Genomic DNA, 23,596 nt, shown 5'->3' on the forward strand with positions numbered 1-23,596 from the left:
TCAGTCACTGATTTGTGTCTGACTCTTTGTAACCCAGTGGACTGCAGCATGCCAGGCTTCCCTGTCTTTCTCCATCTCCTGGAACTTGCTCAGACTCATGTCCATTGGGTTGGTGATGATGCCACCCAACCATCCCGTCCTCTGTTCCCTTCTCTTCCTGCCTTCTATCTTTCCCAGCATCAGGGTCTTGTCTAATGAGTAGGCCCTTCACATCTGGTGACCCAAGTATTGGAGCTTCAGCATCAGTCCTTCCAATGAATATTCAGGTTTGATTTCCTTTAGGATTGACTGGTTTGATCTCCTTGCAGTCCAAGGGACTCTCAAGAGTCTTCTCCAGCACCACAGTTTAAAAGCATCAGTTCTTCAGTGCTTAGCCTTCTTTATGGTCCAACTCTCACATCCATACGTGACTATTGGAAAAACCATAACTTTGACTATATGAACCTTTGTCTGTTAAGTAATGTCTCTGCTTTTTAATATGTTGTCTAGGTTTGCCATAGCTTTTCTTCGAAGGAGCAAGCATCTTTTAATTTCATGGCTACAGTCACCAACTGCAGTGATTTTTGTAGCCCAAGAAAATACAAGGGCTGTCTCTGTTTCCATTGTAAACCTTAGACTAATAATATGGTGTTTGATCTTGTAAGAATGTGCCTGCCATTTAATATGTGTTTGTTTTTTTTTTAGGACACTGTATAAACCCACACAGTTGACATATCACACAGACAGTGTGGCCAGCAGAAGTGTCTTGGTGGCACTAGCTGCTTGCTTAAACAAATCCTGTTTGGATTGGACTTTGCCCCTGGGGCTCCCACAGTTTGCTCCCTTTAGCAGGTGCAAACCTATTCCTCCTTTATTCTGTAATGGAGGGTCCACCCTAACACCAGAAGGTGGGCTCCCTGATGCCTGCAACCTCCTCCTTCCTTCAGATACCTGACCTTCCTTTCATTCAAGTTACTCATGAAATCCCATCGTCTCTGTGAATCTGACCTAGTTCGCAAAGAATAGGCAAATTCCCCATGCTCTCCACCGCCCTTGGAGCAGTCACTTCTCATTAACTGCTTCCCATGCAAGCGTGACTGTGTTCCTTCCCGAGTGTAGTGCAAATGGTGACATGCTGCATGCCCCCAGGGATAGGGGCCTTATCTGTTGTGGATCTTATTATTTTATTTTTATACTGCCAACATTTATTTCGATCTTACCGTCTCCAACGGTCCTTTGAAATGAGGTTACTTGATCAGCTGTCATCTCCATTCAGAGTACTGCGTCAGGGCCTTATCATACCTGTGGGTGAGTTGTACCCTTACTATTTCTTTGGCCCATCCGTCCAAGCACTTGGGAAATACTTCTTCCTGTTTCAAAAGCCAGAGTAAGTGATGCTGCGCTATGTGACTCTTTATACCATTCTTTGTTTCGTTCAATTGCTGTGGTATGAGTCAGGTGTTCTCTAACTCCCTCACCTGCTGTCTTTGAGGAGGGAGGCGGTGTATTCCAGGTGCCCAGCGTTAGGCATGGAGGGGCCCTCATGAAATGTGGAGCGTAGTGAATACATGTTGCATTGCTGAGGTATGGTCTCCTCCACCTCCAAAACTGTGGTTAGTTTATATATTTTCTCTTCTTTTGGCTGAGAATAGGGATGAGAATGAATGAAGTTGCTCAGTCGTGCCTGACTTTTTGCGACCCCATGGACTGTAGCTTACCCGGTTCCTCCATCCATGGGATTTTCCAGGCAAGAGTACTGGAGTGGGTTGCCATTTCCTTCTCCAGGATGAGAGGGTGTCATCAATTGTCACCTTTTGTGGGGCTCTGTATTCACCCCTGGATTGGGAGAGGTTGAAAACTAGAATTTAGAATGTCAAGAGGTGATTCTGTAATTGAGCAGTGTTAATCTAAAAGTGTTGTAGTGTTTGCCTTAGACATTGATCTTCTCAGGATACATGGCTTCAAAAGTAGGGAATATACTGTATTAAATGGGAAACATGATCTTCTGGAGTTGGAAACCATTTTCTCAACCCTTCCCAAATTCTGAGGATATGAGAAAGGAAACTCAAGGATCATGACAGGGCCTTAGCAAGGTAGTTAAGGATTTAAATTTGCATAAGAAATCACCAGTTATTTTACTAGTGGTTACCTTCAGATTCCCTGTTTTGGGGACGCTATGCATTTCTCCCTCAGTATGGGGTCTAGTGAGTCATGCCAGTCCATTTAAGATGGGCTGATGCTGGGTTTCAATGTAAAAACAGTAATATTTTCTACCTTTTATAAGGTTGTTAGAAAGGTTAAATTAGTTGACAAAGGTAGAGGAGGTTAGAACAAAGCCTGGTAAGGAACAAGTGCTCAACACCCATATTGTTGTTACTATTTAATAATGAAAAATGATTCTCTGGTAAAGAAGAAGAGAAATCAAAACCATTTCACCCGAAGTTCTGTATCATGGATGTGGTTTATTCATGGACTCACTGAAGAAGAATGGAAGAAAGGAAACATCTTGGTTTTGAGTGGAAACATGATTACCTGTCATCAGTGTGTCAGACAATTTTATGTGCTGGTGATTTTGTACAAATCTATCAAAAAAGTCTACTGAATGTTGTAGGCAAAGTTATTAGTAGAGAGCACTTCCTTTATGTCCTGTAAATCTTAAGTGTTAGATTTAATGACCCTTTAAAGGTCTATAATGCCTATAAAAAGAGTTAGGATTAATCCATAAAATTAATCCTCTAAGTGAATTGAAGTAGGCAGATTAAATACCTGCTTTAATTTTTTCATGTTTATACTAGTCAAACTTTTAACAAATTGATTTAAGCTTTTTGAGAATTATTGAGCAAACATCTTGGTTTGCCAACTTTGCTTAATAGAACTTACTGTTACGTATTATTATATAAATTGCTTTGCATATGGAGAAACAAAATGTAACAAATACCTTTCTTTGATGACTTCAATAATAAGTAAAGATTCTAGAGAGTGTCCCTCCCCCTGACCTGTATGCATCCTGGAGTAATTACTGTAGATTTTGAACATTTTCAAAATTGATACAGGTATCATACCTGCATCTTCTTAAACTATTTCAGGCTTGTTTTCTGGCTAGCTTTATTATTCTGTGGTTATGCAAGAGAGACCTGGTTTAACAGAAGTCTTGTAATGGTCAGGATCCAATTTAATGAACATTGAGCATGTTATCCAGAGTGCTAATATAGCATTTTATCTGGATGCCTCCATTGCCTTCCTTAGAAGGGCTTTGTTATTGTATTGGTGGTTAACACAGGAATGACTGAGGACATTTTGTCAGCTGAATAGCACTGTAGCAAAAGTCAAGAGACCTTGTTGCTAGAAACTGGTTTTGTCGTTAGCCTGATCTGAATTTCGTCTGAGCTTTTCATAGTTCTGTGCCTCAGTTTATAGATCTGCAATAAATGAGGGTTCGAGGTGGAGGCTCTTGAAGGCCCTTTGCAATACTGGGATCCTAATTTTGTATCTCTTTAGCTCGAATGTTCTTTGAAATATGATAAGCCTTGAATGCTGATCTGAGTTAATTAGGATTTGATGGTAAACCATCCAGGAAATTTTGAGACACAGTGGAAAGTCACCCAGCTGGTACAGTCAACGGTGTCCCTGAGACCAATTCTTGCTATCATTCACCTCTTTTATCAACCTTGAGGGTGCTTCTGAAACACCAGTCTGAAAATTCAAGTACTCTCAGTTCTGTTCCTTAAGACCCACTATGGCGGCACCGTGACCAGGTTGATGATGCATTCGACACACTTTGCTTTGACACCGATTTAATGAAGGAATATGACTTCGTATTAACTGGAATTCTCTAAAACCACTTGGTGTATGGTGGGTGAATTGCGAAGAAGACAGAATATTCTAGAGAGGATGCAAATCTAGTTTTAGTGCCTCTTCATTGCAACCCAGGGGGATTCAGTCTCCATGATGATATGACCATTTGTCAGTATCAGATGCAACCAAAGCATGAAACTGGACTTTCCAAGATCGTGTGAAAAACTCAGGTGATGAGGAAACAGCTTTCATTATGTAGTTTCTCTTAAATTTTTTTTTCTGGGACAAAGCATGTTTTCTGCCATTCAGTTAAGTGGGATACAAAATATTTGTGGCCAGACTCTGGAGTTTGATGAGAATAGAGACTTAAGTATTGTGATGTTGAGAGATAACAGTTTAATCAGTTCTTTAACAGTGAGTTTGTGTTGAGGAAGGAGAAATCCCAAGGGCCGAGTTTGGTTTTCAGGGCAGGCCGCACCACAGCAGGTATTAAACGAGGTCACTGGTGCAAGAGTTCATTGTAATTGTTGTTTGGTTCTGTCTCATTGCCAGCCAGCTGTATTCGATTTACTTCCTTAGTTTTGAGGCACGACAGTTATTATCTGTTCAAACATAGGCAGATTAAACACCAAAAGAGGATTATTTTACTTAACAAAGCAGTCACACATGAACTATCTGCTCAAATATTTTATTTTTGTTAAAAAAGGAAAAGAAGGCTTGCCACTGGATTTAGAGCACAGAGATTCACTGCAGGGTAGAGCCAGTTGGGAGACAGGCCCCTGAAGCAGTTTCTGATTCTCACCCCTTTCAAATGGCACACCACTGCCAGGCCAGCCTCCTTTAGGTTTTGTTCTGGGAAAGGGCCAAGGGGAGACTGCACCTCTCCTTCATGCAGTTTTTTAGTCTAATGGACACCAGCTTTTGGTTATTACCTTAAAAACACTGAACTATTTTTACAGCATACAAATTATTTTTTATATCATAAACACGGGAACCACAATAAACACCCAAAAATGATTTTGTTGAGAGACAGCAGGGAATGCCCAGGGGATCTTGCACTTTGATGCACATCAGAAGCATTTCAGGTCCTTGCCAAAATATACCTGACCCCACACCTCCAGGGACGGGCCCCACTGGGAACACACTTAGCGTGGAGGGGTAACTCCACGAGCAGCATTAGGAGCACTCTGCCTTCTCTGACCTCACTTCCACATTGTTCGCATGATTTCTTTCTAGTATTGGAGATAATGGACTGGACCACGCAACATGGTACGTGCAGCTGTTATTGGAGAATGTGATTTTGTCCATGTCTAAGTTAAAAAAATTTTTTTATGTTTATTAAAACCTCTGAGTAGTGAATTATAGAGAACTGCTCATTTTGATAGGGTTCTTTTTAAAGATGCATTTTATATTCCTCTGTTCTCTCTGTGGGAAGTATTCTTCATGTTTTCCCAGTCTCAACCTTGTCTTTCGGTTTGAATCACCAGCATGACATCCGATATTTTGTTTTTGTTCATTATTTATTAATGAACAATTCTTAGGCATTTACCTATGAATTATTAAGCATTAGATGGAATGAAACAAATGTTGAGTTTAGTGGCCAAGTGATGTATTTCTGATTTAGCATGGTAAGCTGAGTTTGGAAAACATTTTATAAATTAAATGTATAATGGGCATTTTTGTGTTGAAATTTGGTAAACAACTTAAAGAATAACTTTATAAAAGCTAAAACCGAATTTTCCTGCAGTCTTATTTTTCTTTTCCTGTTTTAAGTTAATCTTTTAAAAAATATATGATTAACTTAAGAGTCCTTTGAGATAAAGGCACAGTGTGTTATAGTAGTATTTTTTCTTTCCTATTGTTTGTGTTCTATCACTCTATTTTTGTGATAGAATAACTAAAAGTTGCTGCTGCTGCTGCTAAGTCGCTTCAGTTGTGTCCAGCTCTCTGCGACCCCAGAGACGGCAGCCCACCAGGCTCCCCCATCCCTGGGATTCTCCAGGCAAGAACACTGGAGTGGGTTGCCATTTCCTTCTCCAATGCATGAAAGTGAAAAGTGAAAGTGAAGTCGCTCAGTCGTGCCCGACTCCTAGTGACCCCATGGACTGCAGCCTACCAGGCTCCTCCATCCATGGGATTTGCCAGTCAAGAGTACTGGAGTGGGGTGCCATTGCCTTCTCTGAACTAAAAATTAAGAGATAGAAAAGAGAATTTCTTATAAAACAAATATCCTCTGTGTTGTTTTCATTTTTATGTTGGGTTTGGCACATGGAAGAAAAGTTCAGTTTGAGAGCTTTCTTTATTTTCCAGTTTTGTAGAACTGCTTGCTCATGTTCTACCCTAATGTTACTTTTAGAACAACTGTCACACAAAAACTACCTCTTCAATATAAAAGTGATTATATTTCCTATTTTGAATCAGCCTAGTTTTGGCATATTTTTTCACTTTATTGAGTGGGATGGAGAAATACAAAATACAGATATTAAATTCAGAAATGTAAACTTTCTTTTTTTTTTTATGGTTTAGTATGGTTTATTAAGCTGTGCCTTAGTACAGACGCTGGGGCTTGCCCATGGTGCTCTTAATGTACAAGGCCCTGACGTTCTGCCAATTTTTCTTGAGCAATGATACCAGGAAGTTGACAGCTAAGTGGATGTTGTACACAAGCTCATCATCTGTCATCTTCACGTGGCCAACAGCCACTGCCAGACACAGCACCTTCTTCATCTGGAACTTGATCGTGGACTTCACTTCATCAACTTTGGCCACCATGTTCTCATTGTGGGTCAGCAAGGAAGGGAACTTGCCAGCCTTGTTCAGGCCTGGGCCCAGGATTCGGGGGATCTGCTTGATCAGAGACTCTGAAGCCAAAAAGGCATCATATTTCTTGGCCAGCTTCTTGACCAGTTTCTTATTCTTGTTGAGTTTTTTCAGTGCCTCGATGTCCATGTGGGGGATATCCACAGCCTTGGCCTCATCACAATGCTGCTGGTCCCCCAAGACACACACGGAGAACTTGGGGCGGGGAGTGGACTTAAGCCTGACGGTGCCCGAGAAACGTTTGTCCTTTTGAGGGTCATAGTTCTTCAGGCTGATCTGAAGCTCCACCGTCTCCAAAAACTTTCTGCGCTTGCGCTGGTTCCCGTGCAGGACTTCCCGCACCGCCTCGTAGAGGGTGTCGCGGGAGACTTTGCTGCTCATAGTTCCCTACGCCGCGATAACCGGAAAAGAGCTAAACTTTCTTTGAGATCATTCAGAACTCTTGGATTTGGTGACTCATCAAGCTGATCCCTTAATGGTCTTTCCTACTAATTGAGTATGGAGAGTCTTAAGTTTGAGAGTGGAAAGGACCTTGGAGTTCATCTTTGTAGCCTTTGCTCCTTTAAGGAACTCTTTTCCTGTCTAGTATCCAAGTGAGGGCTCATTCCAACCATAGACTGAGAAAAGATTGGGCTTTATACAAAGAAGTTGCCCATCTAGAAGAAAACATTTGAGATAAATAAAACTGTAAAGCTGAGAGACTTTGTTTGTCTTGCGTAATCTGTAAACCGACTGTGAAGGTAATTGTGAAAGATGAGTCCACATGCATTATTTAGCAGTGGTTGACTGATTAAAATATGTGAATGAAGATCATTCTGGTAAAAGTTGACAATGTTCAGCATTCATTTTTTATCGATGCATCTTAAAGCACACTGGGCTAAAGGTAGGTAGAGAATGTAAATCTTGCCTTCACGATGCTTTCCATCTTATTAAAGATGGAGATTTTAAACATAAGATATGTGTTGTTTCATAACCTGTTTTTAATACATTATAGTTGTTTTCAATGACAACTAGTATTTTTAGGAGCTGCCCAGTATTGTCTTTTGATGGTAAAGAATCTGCCTGCAGTGTGGGAGACCTGGGTTCGATCCCTAGGTTGGGAAGATCCCCTGGAGGGGGGCATGGCCCACTCCAGTATTCTTGCCTTGGAGAATCCCCATGGACAGAGGAGCCTGGCAGGCTACAGTCAATGGGGTCACAAATTGTCAGACACGACTGAGAGACTAAGCACGGTGCAGTCTTTTATAGATGTAATCGGACTTATTGCACTGACCCCCTGTTTACTGACGGACTCAGGTGTTCCTAGTTTTTACCTGTTATTATCTACCCTTACTTTTTTTCCAGACATAGTGACAGGGCAGTGACTATCCCTGTACATATATTTTTCTATGCTAGTTAACTGGTTCTTTAAAAAAAATTTTTTTTTGATTGAAATATGCTAGATTTACAACGTTCTGTTTCAAGTATGCAGCAAAGTGAATCAGTTCTGCATTATATATATATATATATTCACTCAACTGGTTCTTTCATAATAAGTATTTATTAAGAAATTTCAGATAGCACAGAGATGTATAAAATGAGGGGGAAAACTGCCTTCCCTTTTCCTAGTCCCTCCCTAGAGGGTGGGTAACCAGTTCTAAATATTTTCTTCTTTATCTGTCAAAAGTTTTTGGTTTTTAATACACAAGAAGGCAGATGTTAGAATAACAGAGGTTTGGAGTGGATGCACAATTAGGGTGCAGGGATGAGCCTGGAAGTGTAGTTGTGGGCCTCACGGGAAAACTTACTGGAGCAAATGGCTGCTGGTGTGGATTCTGAGATGGAATTTAAATATGTTATAATGCGATTTCTTGAATCATATAGTGAAAACCATTTAGAGTGGAGGTACAGAAACAAATCAAGAAAGAGTCAGCACAGAGAAGAAGTGAGCAAGCTTAACCTACTGTAGACCGGGAATGATGTTGTTCCCTGAAGTGGAAAATTTCCTTTGTAGGGAACTGAGCATTTGGTGATGATTTTAGAGCTGACCAACACATGGACGGAAGCTTAATAGGATTGTTTATAATAAGCCTCCAGAGGAGCATCATTTCAGGAAGGGAATCTGGTGACAGCATTACAGTAAGTAGTTTAAACCAGATATGATGAGGTTTTTAGTAAGGGAAGAGTCAGGATAAATAAGGAGGTGCATCTGTAAGAAATAAAGTACCGGAAGAAACAGTGGTGGGGAGAGGGGTTGTTTTACACCAGATGGGGTAAGACTTGGCCACATGAATGAGGAATCTTATGAGGGTAGTTCCTCCCTTGGGTTCAATACCAAAATGAGATTCCAGGGAATTGGAGAAGAGGATTCTGAACCAAGCCATAGTTTCCTCTCAGTTTGAATATGAATAAAGATATAAAAAAATATGGAAAAGCTTCCTGCCCACAGGAGAATTTGCATACAAGTCTCTTAATGTTTTTCTTTTGATATATAGTGACGCACCCAGCTCTGCTGGATTTGGCATTAGCCCCCACATTCTCTACTGATGGAGCAGTACATGTCCCCTCCTGTAGCTCTCTGAAACCCACCTCCCAGGGATGTGATTGGGGGGGTGGTGTGAGATATTGGTGTGCTCTGCCCCAGCTGCTGTCATTCACCCCCTTATCCCAGCCAACTGCTTTAAGACTCGAGGCCCTCACTGTGAATGAATTTAGGGTTGCGGGGATGGGAGGAATGAGGGGGTAGTTAGGAAGTTTGAGACTGACATGTATATATTGCTATATATAAAAGAGATAACTAACAAGGACCCTACTGCATAGCACAGGGAACTCTGTTTAACATTCTGTAACAACCTAATTGGGGAAGGAAATTTGAAAAAGGATAGATACATGTATACGTATAACTGAATCACTTTGTCATATACCTCAAACTAACACAATATTGTTAATCAAGTATACTCCAATGTAAAATAAAAAGTAAAAAAACAAAAAAAACCCAGAGGCGCTCATTGCTGCTGACCTGTGGTATGGTCCATCCTGATCTCGGGCTCTTGACTTACTCCCCGAGTTTTCTGCTGGGAAACTCACCTGTTCTGAATCACTGTCAAGTTTCGGGACTTGATTTCTGATTGGTTCCTGCAGTGAGCCACTGCCATGACAACCTGCCTCCCTCTCCCTCTCCTGCCTCCTCTCCTCTCGTGAGTCCTGTGGTCCCGTTGCACTCTTTCTTTCTTGTTTCTGTCCTACCCTTGAGCTTCATCTCCATGTCTGGGTGAAACTCTCTGTGACTCTTCTCTTCAGATCTTGACCTCCAGGCTCCTGAGTGTGCCTGCTGCTCTGTGGCCTGGTGGCATAAGTGTCTGTGCATGGGTCTAGCACACCTGGGTTCTGGGACCGGCTTTGCACATGGTGTTTCTGTGGGTTCAGGCAAGTGACTTACCTTCTCAGCATCAGTGCCCTCATTTTGTTTTAATAATAAGAATTTCTGTTTGCATGTATGTGATCTCATCCTAAGAAAGTGGCTGCTAGAGGTAAATGTGGAGGGATTGATTTAAAATCTGGAGGATTTCATTTAAGGCTTCGAGGCATGTGTGAAATTCTCTTGGAGAGATCCTGGGGCACCTTGAAGAGACCACAGTCGTATGGGAGAGGTGTGCCATCTTTATCAAGACACGTGAGCAGAGAAGCAAATGTCAGTTTCCAACAGGAACCCCGGATTGAAAGTGTCAAGAGCAACTGCCTTAGAAGAGCCATGGGTTTGGGGTCCGACCGCTGCTCTCTTTTGTCCCGAGGTTCCAGGGCCAGTGGCTGTGGGATTATTCATTTTGAGGATGGGTCAAACAGCACTGGGAGGCCTCCTACTCTCTGGAAGTGATAAAACTTAACTTCACAGGGTCACTGTATGGATGAATGGGACAAATAGAGCCTGAAACATCATGGATAACCCGTCCATGGCAGTGGCCATCCTTCTTCTTTACTCTGCCCTCTTGTTAGGACACTGTGCTAGTTCTTGCATCCCTGGGAGCCTGGATCATCACTTAGAGCTTGCTCTAGCCCAGGGAACTTAGGCTGCCCTGCTGGCTCACCCCCACGTCAGCTGCAGTCCGCTGTAGACCTTCAGTCCTCTTCATCCCCACCTGTCTGGCCCCCGCATTCCCCCGTAGCCCCATGTCAGATCTCAGCCTGCCTCCTCTACCTGGGAAAAGGGTAAAAGGCCAACAAGTACCTACAGTTTGTATCCTGGAGTTGGGGTGGTGAACTGAAGCAGTCAAAGATCTTGAGAGATGGAGGATATGGATGCAACTTCTTATCAGTTTAAAATGCATGGGTGTTAGTGGCTCAGTCATGTCCAACTCTTTGCAACCCCATGGACTGTAGCCTACCAGGCTCCTCTGCCCATGGAATTCTCCAGGCAAGAAAACTGGAGTGGGTAGCCGTTCCCTTCTCCAAGGAATCTTTCCAATCCAGAGATTGAACCTTAAGTCTTCTGAATTGCTAGAGGATTCTTTACCAGGGAAGCCCCCAGTTTAAAATAAGTAGTCTTAAATATTGTCACTGTTTTATTACAGTACTGTCCTCCAGGGATTTTAATGTAGTTACTGTCTGCAATGCAAGAGACCCAGGTTTGATCTCTGGGTCAGGAAGATACCCTAGAGAAGGGAATGGCAACCCATTCCAGTATTCTTGCCTGGAGAATTCCATGGACAGAGGAGCCTGGCTAGCTACAGTTCCTGGGAGCTTTAAAACACACCTACACTGTTTTATTTATTGTTCATGCTGTCTGATAAACATGTTGAAAAAAAAAGAAAGTCACTCAGTCATGTCCGACTCTTTGCGATCCCATGAACTGTAGCCTACCAGGCTCTTCCATCCATGGGATTTTCCAGGCAAGAATACTGGAGTGGGTTGCCATTTCCTTCTCCAGGAGATCTTCCTGACCCAGGGATTGAACCCGGGTCTCCCGCATTATAGGCAGATGCTTTACCATCTGAGCCACCAGGGAAGGCCTGGTGATAAACATGTTAGTGTTATTCAAAAATAGCATTTTGTTCAAAAACATTAATTTCTGCTTTTTAAAATTTCTACTATTATGATAGGTACAGGAGATATTAAGAGATGAGTGTTAATAAGAAAAATGGTAGCATTAATCTAGTACTTTCTCTGCCAGGTACTCTTCTGGGCGTGTTCACTCATGAATCGTCAATAGCTGCCTTATGAAGTTTTCTCTTATGTACAGATGAAGGGAAAGAGAGACTCAGAGAGCTTAACTAACGTGCTCAAGGTCACACGGCTATTAAGTAGCAGAGCCAGGCTGTGAACACAGGCAGCCTGGTTTTTGTGTCTGCTCCGAGGTCTCGCTGCTAAAGTGGTGCCTCGGTGTCGCATCACCTGGGAGCCGGTTAGACAAGCAGAATATCGGGTTCTGCCCCAGCACCCCGGAGCCAGAACATACATTTCAGTAATATTTTCAGACTGGACTGAAATGCACAGTCAAGTTCGAGAATCACTGCCCAAACCACTCTGTGTTCCCGTTTCTCCAGCCATGAGAACTTGATGGTGGGGGAACAGTGTAAGCTGGCAAATGGGCATATAAACATTTATAACTCATGGTACATGGTAACTTTCTGCTCTTTAGACACTTGACTAAAACTTAGCCTGAATGCGAATTTAGTGCTTCAGGCATTTCAGAACCTTTCCCAGACATCCTTGGGGAAGTGCTCGTGCCTCTTGTCTTTCTCTGTTCACATGCATACATACATATTGTTGTTGCTGTTCAGTCGCTAAGTCGTGCCTGACTCTTTATGACCATATGGACTGCAGCACCCCAGTCTTCTCTGTCCTCCACTATTTCCTGGAGTTGGCTCAGATTCATGTTCACTGAGTCAGTGATGCTATCAAACAATTTCATCCTCTGCTGCTCGCTTCTTTTGCCTTCAGTCTTTCCCAGCGTCAAGGTCTTTTCCAATGAGTCGGCTCTTTGCGTTAGGTGGCCATAGTATTGGAGCTTCAGCTTAGTCCTTCCAATGAGTATTCAGGGATGATTTCCTTTCGGATTGACTAGTTTGGTCTCCTTGCAGTCCAAGGGACTCCCAAGAGTCTTCTCTAGCACCACAGTTTGAAAGCATCAGTTCTTCGGCACTCAGTCTTTTTTATGGTCCAACTCTCCCATCCATACATGACTACTGGGAAGACCGTAGACCTTTGTCTGCTAAGTGATGTCTCTGCTTTTTAATACACTGCCTAGGTTTGTCATGGCTTTTCTCCCAAGGAGTAAGTGTCTTTTAATTTCATGACTGCAACCACTGTCTGCAGTGATTTTGAAGCCCCAGAAAATAAAATCTGTGCCTGCTTTTTGTGAGATTTAATAACAGGGCAGTCATATCTCATGTGTGGCTTTTTGCATTTTTTCATTTCTGCTTTCCTGTTGAGACAGACCCTTTTTAAAGCCTCTTCTCTCTGGGAAGTGTAGCCTGGCCCCTTGCCACAGTAACCTTCCTGTGCTCCTTTTCCCCCTCCCTTGCCTCATTCTAGTAAAGAAACTTTTTTCTTGTTACATGAGTAATTATAATCCAAATGTAATCACATAATGAGCAGCTAACCTGCCTCGGAGGTGTTGGCCAACTTCAAGAACAAGAATGAGGGAGATTTTTGCCAGACAGAGAAGGGCATATGGAACAAAGGGAAGAGGGGTCTGAAGAGCATCGCCTGTTGCGGGTTGAGAGGAGTTGCGTGTGGCCTGGAGCATGGCCAATGTGTGGGCAGAGATGGGAGATGAGGCTGCACAGTGAATGGTTGTAGGCTTTATTAACTATAATATGGCTATGGAATATTACTCTGTGGCAGCCAGTCTAGGAAGAGCTTTACATGAATTTCATCTGCAGAATTCCCTTTGGTGAGATAAGCTTCGTTATCTTCATTTTGCAGATGAGGAAAAGTCACAGCAGAGATTAGGTAACTTGCCCTAAGGCCACATAGCTAATCATGGTGTCTGGATCTGTGAACTTGGGCTTTAGTCAGTGCGCTTCCCAATGTGGGGCCAGCAGTCTGTTCAGCAGCAGGTACTTTGAAAGTCATCATAAACATACTACTATGTTTAAAGTGAATACAGTTACACGTTTTGTTTTTGTTGCTATTGTTTGATTCTGAGTCATTTTGAGAAACTAGGTTTCCAGTGGTAGAGTGTGTGGGTTCATATGCCCAGGGTTTGTATGCAAGGGCTGGGGTTCAGGCGCTTACTATCGCTGCAGCATGACCTACCTTTGGGGTTTCCTTTGCCTAGGTAGTTTGGAGCATTCTTTAAAATGTGGAATCTTAAGAAGAAGAAAACACGAGATTCCTCAAGCTGGAAAAGAAGAGTGTTCTGCTTATTCTTTAAATCCCTATGGACATAGTGGTGATTCTGCTGTTGCGGTCGATAGTGTCGTACTATCTTGTTTTAAGTGAAAAACTTTCTTCTGTCAGTAGGCAGAGTAGTAATAGGGATATTTTATTCACCTTGAAATTCATAGGAACTCTTTCTGTCTAGACACAGCAGATTTCATAAGGACTTTCTGTTTTCTTTAGTTTCTGCTGCTTCTGCCTTGATGTACCATCAGCTAACAGCGTGGTGGTTCTCCTGTACTTGGTGATGTTACCACCTCAGCATTTGGTCCTCTCTCCTCTGCATCAGTTAACTTTCCTTCTAATAGTTTGCTCTGTGAACTGCTCTGGGAATCCTTACCCTCCTTGGCTCTGACAGCAGCAGGGCATGTTAGCGTTATCTGTTTAGAATCAAGAAATACATGCAGTTCAGGAAATGTGGCAAGCATGTAAGTGGTGGGAAAGTTAGTTAGTGGATGTGAACTTATACAATTCACTTAACTTCAGTAGACCTCAATTTCCTCGTTTATAAACGAGGAGGCAGGTCTAGGGTCTTTAGAAGAGGCCTTTAAAGATCTCTAAGGAGGTCTAACATTCATGTACTTCTAATGAAATTTCACCAGTTCTTAGCTGTCTTTATGTTTAAGAGGGTTTAACACTCCTGTCAATTTAACTGTAATAACCATTTTCTCATGTACACTTTATTAATAGCTGTAATGAATTGTGAGTGACAGTTTAATTAGATCATCCGTGTATAATTAGGACAACCATATTTTTTTCCTAAGAGGATCTATTTTTCATTTGAGTATGCAGCTTACCTTTAACCTACGTAATTAAGCACTTTACAAAGTAGAAAAACTTTTTCTATCTTCTTAATAAACATACATATCATCTTACATTTTCTTGAAAAGCCACATGAATAAAATAGGGAGAGCAATTCTGGCCTGTGTTTTGTATGTGATCATAACCCAGACGAATGTGACCTTAGGCAGTACATTTGGTAGAGTGGTAACAAAGCAGTGTGGATTTAAGAAAATCTGTGTTCTGTTTACTCCTTACTTTCCTACTTTTTGTGTAAAGCAGCTTTACAGTCACTTCATATGTGTTTTGAGTGCTAACTTTTTAAAGTTGGCAAGTAGATTTTCATTAAGTGTTCTTATCTCTTGTGAAGGTGCCATATTAAACACGTAGAAGAAAATCAACCTTATCTGATGGATGGCTTCCAATTAACAGTGGAGGAACCATTTGTATTTGGCTTTGCAGTATGTTTTTGTACTTAGATTTGAGCATGGGTGTGCCTGATCTTCTGAGAATTTACACCACTTCCTACAAAGAAGGAAGTCTCACTCTGAAGATAGACTCAGAAGGACCTGGAAAGCTGACAGGTAGACCTCTCCTTCCCAGATAGTTGGCTGAGTTGTTGTCTGTGGTGAGCCAAGACCCTCCGTGTTCTGGGGTCAAACATCCTCCCGAGCTGAATAGCTCTCTTTTCCTGCAGCGTCTTTGAACTTATGTCCCCCCCCTCCCCCCCGTGCATCTTGGAGTATTTAGACATTGAGTACCTGAATTATTCAGATGTTCTTGCCGCTCCAGTCATGAGGAGGTAATTATGGGATCACAGCTGCTATAGAGAGGCAATGTGTCACATTATGTCCGTTGATTCTTTGAGTGCACTTCATCTGGTTAATCCCACTCTGTGCCAATACGGGGACCCCAGTGTGTTCTTGCATTACAGTGACTGGCCGAGGTTGGAGCAATACCTTGCAGGAGAGATGGCAGTTGACACGAGGGCCCCATGAGGCTCCGCTTGCCCCAAACATCTTCTCCACAGGCCCAACTAGAGGGGCCGCAGAGAATGTGTGGTTTGACCAGTGGTTAAGTGTAATGGGGAGAGGGTAGATGAGTGGTTTGGTGTCTGGTCTAAAGAGAGGTGGATGGGGAGAGGCAGCTTGATGGTGCATAGATGCCTGGTGATAACCTGCATCTTATACTAAGCTTTACAAAACAGCCTCTATTGTTCACCTCTTTGGCTTCTGAATTACCTTAGAAAGAAGGCAAATGGAGCCAGATTACCTTGTACGACTGAAAATTTGTGAGCCCTTTTAGAATAGTTCTAAAATATGCTTTATTATTAGATTCTGATTGTAAAAATAGTCTACCGAATTTAGAAAATACAAAATAAGTAGCAAACACCACTGGTGTTGCCTCCAAGCAGATGTTGCATTGTTACTGTTACGTGTCTGTTTCATATGCTTCGGTAGACTTTGAACAGGTATCACGTGTTCATACTGCCTACCTTCTCCACTAATAGATAATGAATGTATTCTCTCACTGTTAAATATTTCTAAAGCTTTACTTTTATAGTTGCCTAACATGATGTGGGATAACCTTAAAATAAGACGTTAGTCACTCGTGACAAAGGTACTTGAGTAAAAAACCCAGTTTGCATTGTAGGGAAAACCCAGCTTTAATTAAGGATAGCCTTGTATGAATGTGGGTCCTAGAGATTTATATCATGATAGAAATAGAAGGAGCTTTTGAATTTATTTAGTCTGACTCTCTTATTGTATATATATAAGGGAATTATGGCCCATATTATTTATGTGACGGCTCAAGGTCAAATGTCTTTAATGGCAAAAACAGGGACCAGCATTCCTGGTATTCTTTGTCCACTGTATCACATCACACTTGACAAGTACATCGTACCTTCCTTTTCTCAAGACATAGTTGAACCTGTGACAGCATATACTGTAGTGAATATCTCTGGGTTTCTTCTGTAGTTTGTAGGTTGGCGTTAAAATGATCCTGAGATTTAAATTTGGCCCACAAACCAAAGCCTCCAAGGGGAGCCCTTTTTTTTTGGTTCTATAGGTTAGAAAAATCTTCAGATCTGTTTTGACTTGAGAGCTTTAGAGGCCAGAAATGGATTCTACACTGCCTGGTACTTGCCCTTTGAGGTTATTTGCCTTATATGCTAACCTGGAATTAGTGAAACTACAATGAATAATAATAACAAATGATATTTTATTCATAGATACTGTTCCTATCCATTAAACAGGCATCACTCTTAAAGCAGTTTCCCCTTTGTACTAAACACTTTAAATGTCTTCAGTCAGCAATTCCATGTGTCTCAGCTCTTTCCCAGATTTAGTTTGAAGAACATGAAACCTGGGTAGGGGTAAATCAACTTGTTTACAGTCATATAACCATTGGGTTCAAGTGCAGTAGATTCCTGGGACTTGCAACGACTGTTTAAAATTTAATTTAATAAATGATCATTTAAAATTTATAAAATAGAAAAAAAAATAATCTCACCTGTATTCTCATAGCTCTCAAACAGCTATTAGTACCATTTTGGTAAATTTCAGTGTTTGTTTACTTTTGATAATGTTGTATGCCTGAATTTTTTTTTTTAATAATTATTGATCAACCTTTTTTTCTTTGAACCCCTACTGTGTTCAAGGTCCTAAAAGCAGGGACTTCTACTAATGTATTTAGTGGAAATTGATTCATTTCCTATATTTGAGTGAGTTCCTTAGGAAACCTGTTGTGACTGTCTTACATATTTTTTTTCTTCCTTTGATTAGAACAGGGACTAATGAAGTGAGGTTATAGTTTCAGTCCAGCGCCAGTTTACTTTATACTCTCATAAACCATGTGCAAATCATCACAGTGCTCATAAAGTAGAGTGTTGGATCACTGTCCAATTAATAAAACAGCACAGCCCAAAGTGCGTGTTCTGCCACGTTTAGGGGCAGACTATCCACTGAAATCACTTCTTATACAATACTTGACTTCCTGTTAAGATTTTCTTATGTGTTTTATCTCATTTTTATCCTCAGAAGACTGGGTCTTGGGGAAGTCCAAGTAGAGCTCTAACCCACCTCATTTTTTTTTTTTTTTTTTTTTTACTTCTGACTGAAAGCTCTTGCAGTCTTTCAGCTCTTTCACTGATGCTGTTCCATCTGTGATGTAAAGCCCTCTGTAACGGGGTAGAATATATTTTTTCAATTTCTTTTTAATAATTTTTCTTTAACAAAATGATACCTGCTTGGTGCATTAAATTGTGAAAATACGCTAGTAAAAGGAAAAGTTGCTCATCCACCACACAGGTAACCACTTGTAGCGCTTTATTATAAATCTTTCTGCCCTACCTTTTTCTATGTATAGATGTGTATGTATGTTTGTGTGTGTGTGAGAGAGTGTGTGTTTCTGTTGTTGTTCAGTTGCTAAATCATATCCGACTCTTTTTGACCCCACGGACAGCAGCATACCAGGCTCCCCTGTCCTTCAGTATCTCCCGGAGTTTGTTCAAATTCTTGTCTGTTGAGTTGGTGATGCTATCTAATCATCTCATCCTCTGTTGTCCCCTTCTCCTCCCTTCAATCTTTCCCAGTATCAGGGTCTTTTCCAATGAGTTGGTTCTTCACATCAAGCAGCCAGAGTATTGGAGCTTCACCTTCAGCATCAGTTCTTCCTGAATATTCAGGGTTGACTTCTTTTAGGATTGAGTGGTTTTATCCCCTTGCAGTCCAAGGGACTCTCAAGAGTCTTTGTCAGCACCACAATTCAAAAGTGTCAGTTCCTCAGTGCTCAGCCTTCTTTATGATCCAACTCTCACCTGTGTACATAACTAGTGGAAAAACGATAGTTTTGAATATATGGACCTTTGTCTGCAAAGTGATGTCCCTGCTTTTTAATACATTTCTGAGTTTGTCAAAGCTTTCCTTCCGAGGAATAAGCGTCTTTTAACTTCATGGCTACAGCCATCATCTGCAGTGATTCTGGTTGTGTGTAATTAAATTTTCAAGAACTGGTATGTTGTTTGCGTACGGATTTGTATTCCATGTTTTCCATTTCCGTCTTCATTTATCATGAACATTTTCATACTTAATAATGAATAAAATACCATTTTCCATGGCTGCATGTGTATCACATCGTTTATTTTACCCATTCTTTCCTGGTGCATGTTTAGATTAATTTTTGTTGTTTTTAACCAATTATAGGATTCATATCCTATATAGCTAATATGTGCACAATTTGTAATTATTTCCACAGGAAAAGTCCCTAAGAATGGAGTCACTGGGGCAGAATACATGAAACATTACAAGACTTGAGAGTCCTGCATATTATCATTTTCAAACAATGTTTACCAATTTAATAAATGAAAATTAATTATATCATTATCATTTGAATTTGTGATTTTTTTTAACACTAGATGAGGCTAAATTGCTTTTTAATTGATTAAAGGTTTTTCCCCTAACTTCTCTTCATTGGGAGATTTTAAAATATGATTTGCTAGTGTTCTATGCGGTTTAGTATAAACTCTTTGCAGTTTTGCAGATAGTTTGTCCCAGTGTATTAGATCCTGTTTTCAGTGCATTGTGTGTTAACGAGAGTTCAGACCCTTTGTAGAATTGATTCCAAGGCATGAGCTAACATTAAGGTAAGTTTATGAGGTCTCCTATTTCTTAGAGACCATTTCATTAATATTCTTATAACTTAAAAATTTATAAAATGACTGGATCAGTCATTCAGCCTGGAGTTGGTCTTCTCATTTTCTCTTGTGATCACGTAATAAGGCATTACCTATAAAAGGGCACAGGCTATCTGATGTGAGCTGCTATCCTGACTTCCTCTCTCGTGTAAGGCAGTGAAGGTCCCAGTCCAGAGTTTGTAAGTGAACTTTTAATAAGGTGACTGAAATGTTCCTGAACAGGTTTGAAGAAACACATACAGTTCTTTGTGAGGCAGGATCACAATTTTCTGATCAAACTGAAGGCACGTGGCTGAAGCCCAGTGTTGGATGCATTAATAGGGTTCAGAAATTTTGTATGGCCCAGTGGAGCTTCTGAGGTGGCCTCCAGTGGCCATTGCCAGAAGGGAATACACATCTAAATGTGTGTGTATATTCAGCATTTCTAGAACCTTCCTCCTCAGTCCTTAGGTTGCCATTAGGAAGACATGTGGGGACATGCCTGATACTGGAGCAATAATGAGAAAGAGGTGACAGTGAGTGGCTCGATTTCTCCTCTTCCAGGGTATCCTAGGCAGGACTTCATGCCCAGCCCTTCTGCATACCCCTCTTTCTTCTCTGTGTAGCCCCGTGCATGCAGAGAGACTGTGGGTCATTCCAGTCCCATCTGCCTGGTCCCTGCTGCTCTCCCCACCCCATCAGAATATAGGATGGGTCATTCCAGTCCCATCTGCCTGGTCCCTGCTGCTCTCCCCACCCCATCAGAATATAGGATGGGTCATTCCAGTCCCATCTGCCTGGTCCCCGCTGCTCTCCCCACCCCATCAGAATGTAGGATGGGTCATTCCAGTCCCATCTGCCTGGTCCCCGCTGCTCTCCCCACCCCATCAGAATTGTCAGAGATGCTTTTGTCCCTTGTCTCAGAAATTCAGCTGTGCACAACACTGAGCATCCTTTCCCTTCCATAAGCCCAACCAGATGATTTTTGGCAATTACACTTTCTAGTCTCTACCATGCCCTGGAAATGCATTTGCCAACATCACACATCTGAAAGTGGCCGATCAGCTTCTCCCTGGAAGGAGTGTTTCCTCCTGGGCTCCCTGTTGTGCTAAAGGTGCCCCAGTTTCCCCACTCTCCCTCCGTGAGCCTCACTGTCCTCTGTGACTCCCTTGTTCTCTGCCTCCACCACAGATTAGAGTCACACCTGTCCGTTCTGCCTTTTCAGTAGTGTTCACCTTCTTCCTTCTTGCCTATTTTCACTACAGAAGTTAAGGCTCAGACCTCCTGTCTGGGCTTTTGCAATAACTTTCTTTGGTCTCATTTCATTGTCTGTTTCTTCCCTGCAAAATGCAAAATCTAAGCCATCTATTACGCCATGTCTCTGTCTTTTTAGTGGATTCCTAGGATGGAGGTCAGACCACCTCAGATATTTTCAGTGATTCCTTATAGGCTGTTGAATCAGACTCTTCAGCATGTGCTAAGCAGAAGAAGAACAAAACAGCTCCAACAAAACCCAAATCTACACACATACTTTCAGAGAGGAGGGAATGCATTTAGCAGCAAGCTCTTCTAATAAGTAGTCTGATATTTTGGCAAGTTAGATACTTGGCAGCTCATTGAAGTTTTATTACCCAAGATGAAAATGTTCTGGAGTTGATTGTGGTGGTGGTGAATCTACTAAAGATCATTGAGTTCTACACTTGAGCTGTATGAACGGAAGGTTATATGAATTATGTCTCAGTAAAATTGCTACTAACAAATTTGTTTGCCATAATTTATAGAATTCTAGTGGCATCTGTTATAGTACAATACAAACAGTAAGCAATGACTTAATCACCTTAGACATATTTATTAAGAAGAATGGTAAACATGATAAGGGAACATTTCCCACCTATATTCTTAACTGTGTAGAGTATCCAGAATATTGAAATAGTCATTTCATATAGTATGTAGTATATTAACAGGCTTTTAAATAATCAATGGTGAGTATACTTGAGAAAGCTGTATATAGATCACACGTGATTATAGGGTTAGCATTAAACTAAAGCATTAGGATTTTCAAGCTCTGCCCCAACTCTGTGTGTATGTAATGAAAGAGAAAAGGCTACACCTAAGATGGTCAGTTTCTGATTGTTTCATTTTCACTCAAACTACTATTATACAGCAACAATGTTATATTAATGTATTACTGGGTCAATTTATAAGAAATCACATGTGAGTATATACTAATATAATTTGGACAAAATTTGTTGGATCATGGGGTCTTAAACCAGGAGTTTAGTGAGTTTACACATTATCTTGGATTATGAGTTTCTTTCCCTGTAACTCTCACTTTTGTTTCTTGGAACAGTTTCATGGATTGTGTAGTAAGAGGAAAGACTCAATTTAAATCAAGACAATAATTAGTTTCACTTCCTCCTTTATCAGTCAAATGGTAAGTCATCATATGTGCAATCCTTTGCTACTGCTGCTAAGTCACTTCAGTCGTGTCTGACTCTGTGCGACCCCGTAGACGGCAGCCCACCAGGCTCCCCCGTCCCTGGGATTCTCCAGGCAAGAACACTGGAGTGGGTTGCCATTTCCTTCTCCAATGCATGAAAGTGAAAAGTGAAAGTGAAGTCGCTCAGTCGTGTCTGACCCTTACCAAACCCATGGACTGCAGCCTACCAGGCTCCTTCGCCCATGGGATTTTCCAGGAGAGAGTACTGGAGTGGGGTGCCATTGCCTTCTCTGGCAATCCTTAAAACCTTAGTAAATTGTACCAGTGTGCTTCTCTCTACTTTTACTTCTTCAAGGAGCAAATGTAGTTTTAAGTCTGCCCTTTCCTTTTTCCTGCCCACTGATTTATATGTTTCTAGGTGTGATCCTTTTGAGCAAAGAGTGTGTGATTGTCTCCTTTCAGGGAAAAGACATATTTCAAGAAATTAATTATTCTCTTGATTTAAATTGAGTCTCTCCTCTTACTACACAATCCATGGGACTGTTCCAGGAAACAAAAGTGAGAGTTAAAGGGAAAGAGACTCATAATCCAAGATAATGTGTAAACTTACTAAAGAGTATGGAAAAAGGCCTTTCTTGTTTGAGACTCAGGTTGACCATTGCTGTTTTTGAAAAAGCCAGGGGGAGAAAAAAGCAGGAGGAAGGGACCTGCTCCATTACTATTCTGCTGCATGTCTGTTATTGTCCCTGGCTTGAACAGTGGAGAAACATATGGCTATCAGGCAAAGTAAATTAGAGGATAACATTTTAATTAATAAAACAAATCATAGGACAGCTCTTTAATGGACTGGGGAAACTGTCTTGCCATCAGTTGGTGGTACCAGATGTTGCCACCTTTTCTTTGGGTGACTCAAATGAGTGTCCAAGACGCAGCAGTGGGCTGCTTTGTTGCTGTTGTTCTTCAGGCGCTCAGCAGTGGCTGACTCTTTGTGACCCCATGGACTGCAGCGCACCAGGCTTCTCTGTCCTTCACCATCTCCCGGAGCTTGCTCAAACTCATGTCCACTGAGTTGGTGATACCAGCCTGCCATCTCATTCTCTGACATTCCCTTGCCCTTCTGCCTCCAGCCTTTCCCAGCATGAGAGTCTTTTCTAGTGAGCTGGCTCTTTGCATCAGGTGGCCAAAGTGTTGATGCTTTGGCTTCAGCATCAGTCCTTCCAGTGAATATTCAGGGTTGATCTCCTTTAGGATTGAGTGACTTGATCTCCTTGCAGTCTCCAAGGGACTCTCCAGAGTCTTCCCCAACACCACAGTTCAAAAGCATCAATTCTTCAGCACTCATCTTTCTTTATGGTCCAGCTCTCACATCCATACATAACTACTGGAAAAACCATAGCTTTGACTAGACAGATCGGCAAAGTAATATCTCTGGGCATTTTAATATGCTGTCTAGGTTTGTCATAGCTTTTCTTCCAGGGACCAAGTGTCTTTTAATTTCATCTGCAGTGATTTTGGAGCCCCCCAAAATAAAGTCTTTCACTGTTTCCATTGTTTCTCCACCTATTTGCCTTGAAGTAATGGGACCAAATGCCATGATAATTCATTTTCTGAATGTTGAGTTTTAAGCCAACTTTTTCACTCTCCTCTTTCATTTTCATCAAGAGGCTCTTGAGTTCCTCTTCGTTTTCTGCCATAAGGGTGGTGGCATCTGCATATCTGAGGTTATTGATATTTCTCCTGGCAGTCTT

The 23,596-nt window shown here is 41.5% G+C and overlaps 2 protein-coding genes across 2 annotated transcripts in view; one reads left to right on the forward strand and one right to left on the reverse strand.

Annotated features, from left to right (window-relative positions):
• Window positions 1–23,596, forward strand: part of GNAQ (G protein subunit alpha q) — a 321,612-nt gene that overhangs the window by 65,574 nt on the left and 232,442 nt on the right. The gene's annotated exons all lie outside the window — the stretch shown is intronic.
• Window positions 4,949–9,561, reverse strand: LOC138433511 (large ribosomal subunit protein uL1). The gene has a single exon (XM_069576301.1). The coding sequence runs from the start codon at window positions 6,973–6,975 to the stop codon at window positions 6,322–6,324; it is 654 nt and encodes a 217-aa protein (XP_069432402.1). The 5' UTR covers window positions 6,976–9,561; the 3' UTR covers window positions 4,949–6,321.

This window comes from Ovis canadensis, chromosome 2 (assembly GCF_042477335.2).
Source record: "Ovis canadensis isolate MfBH-ARS-UI-01 breed Bighorn chromosome 2, ARS-UI_OviCan_v2, whole genome shotgun sequence".
Classification (NCBI taxonomy): Eukaryota; Metazoa; Chordata; class Mammalia; order Artiodactyla; family Bovidae; genus Ovis; species Ovis canadensis.

Bases quoted from the DNA above. Each gene is read 5' to 3' on its own strand.
- LOC138433511 (XM_069576301.1), bottom strand. From the start codon at position 6,975: ATGAGCAGCAAAGTCTCCCGCGACACCCTCTACGAGGCGGTGCGGGAA.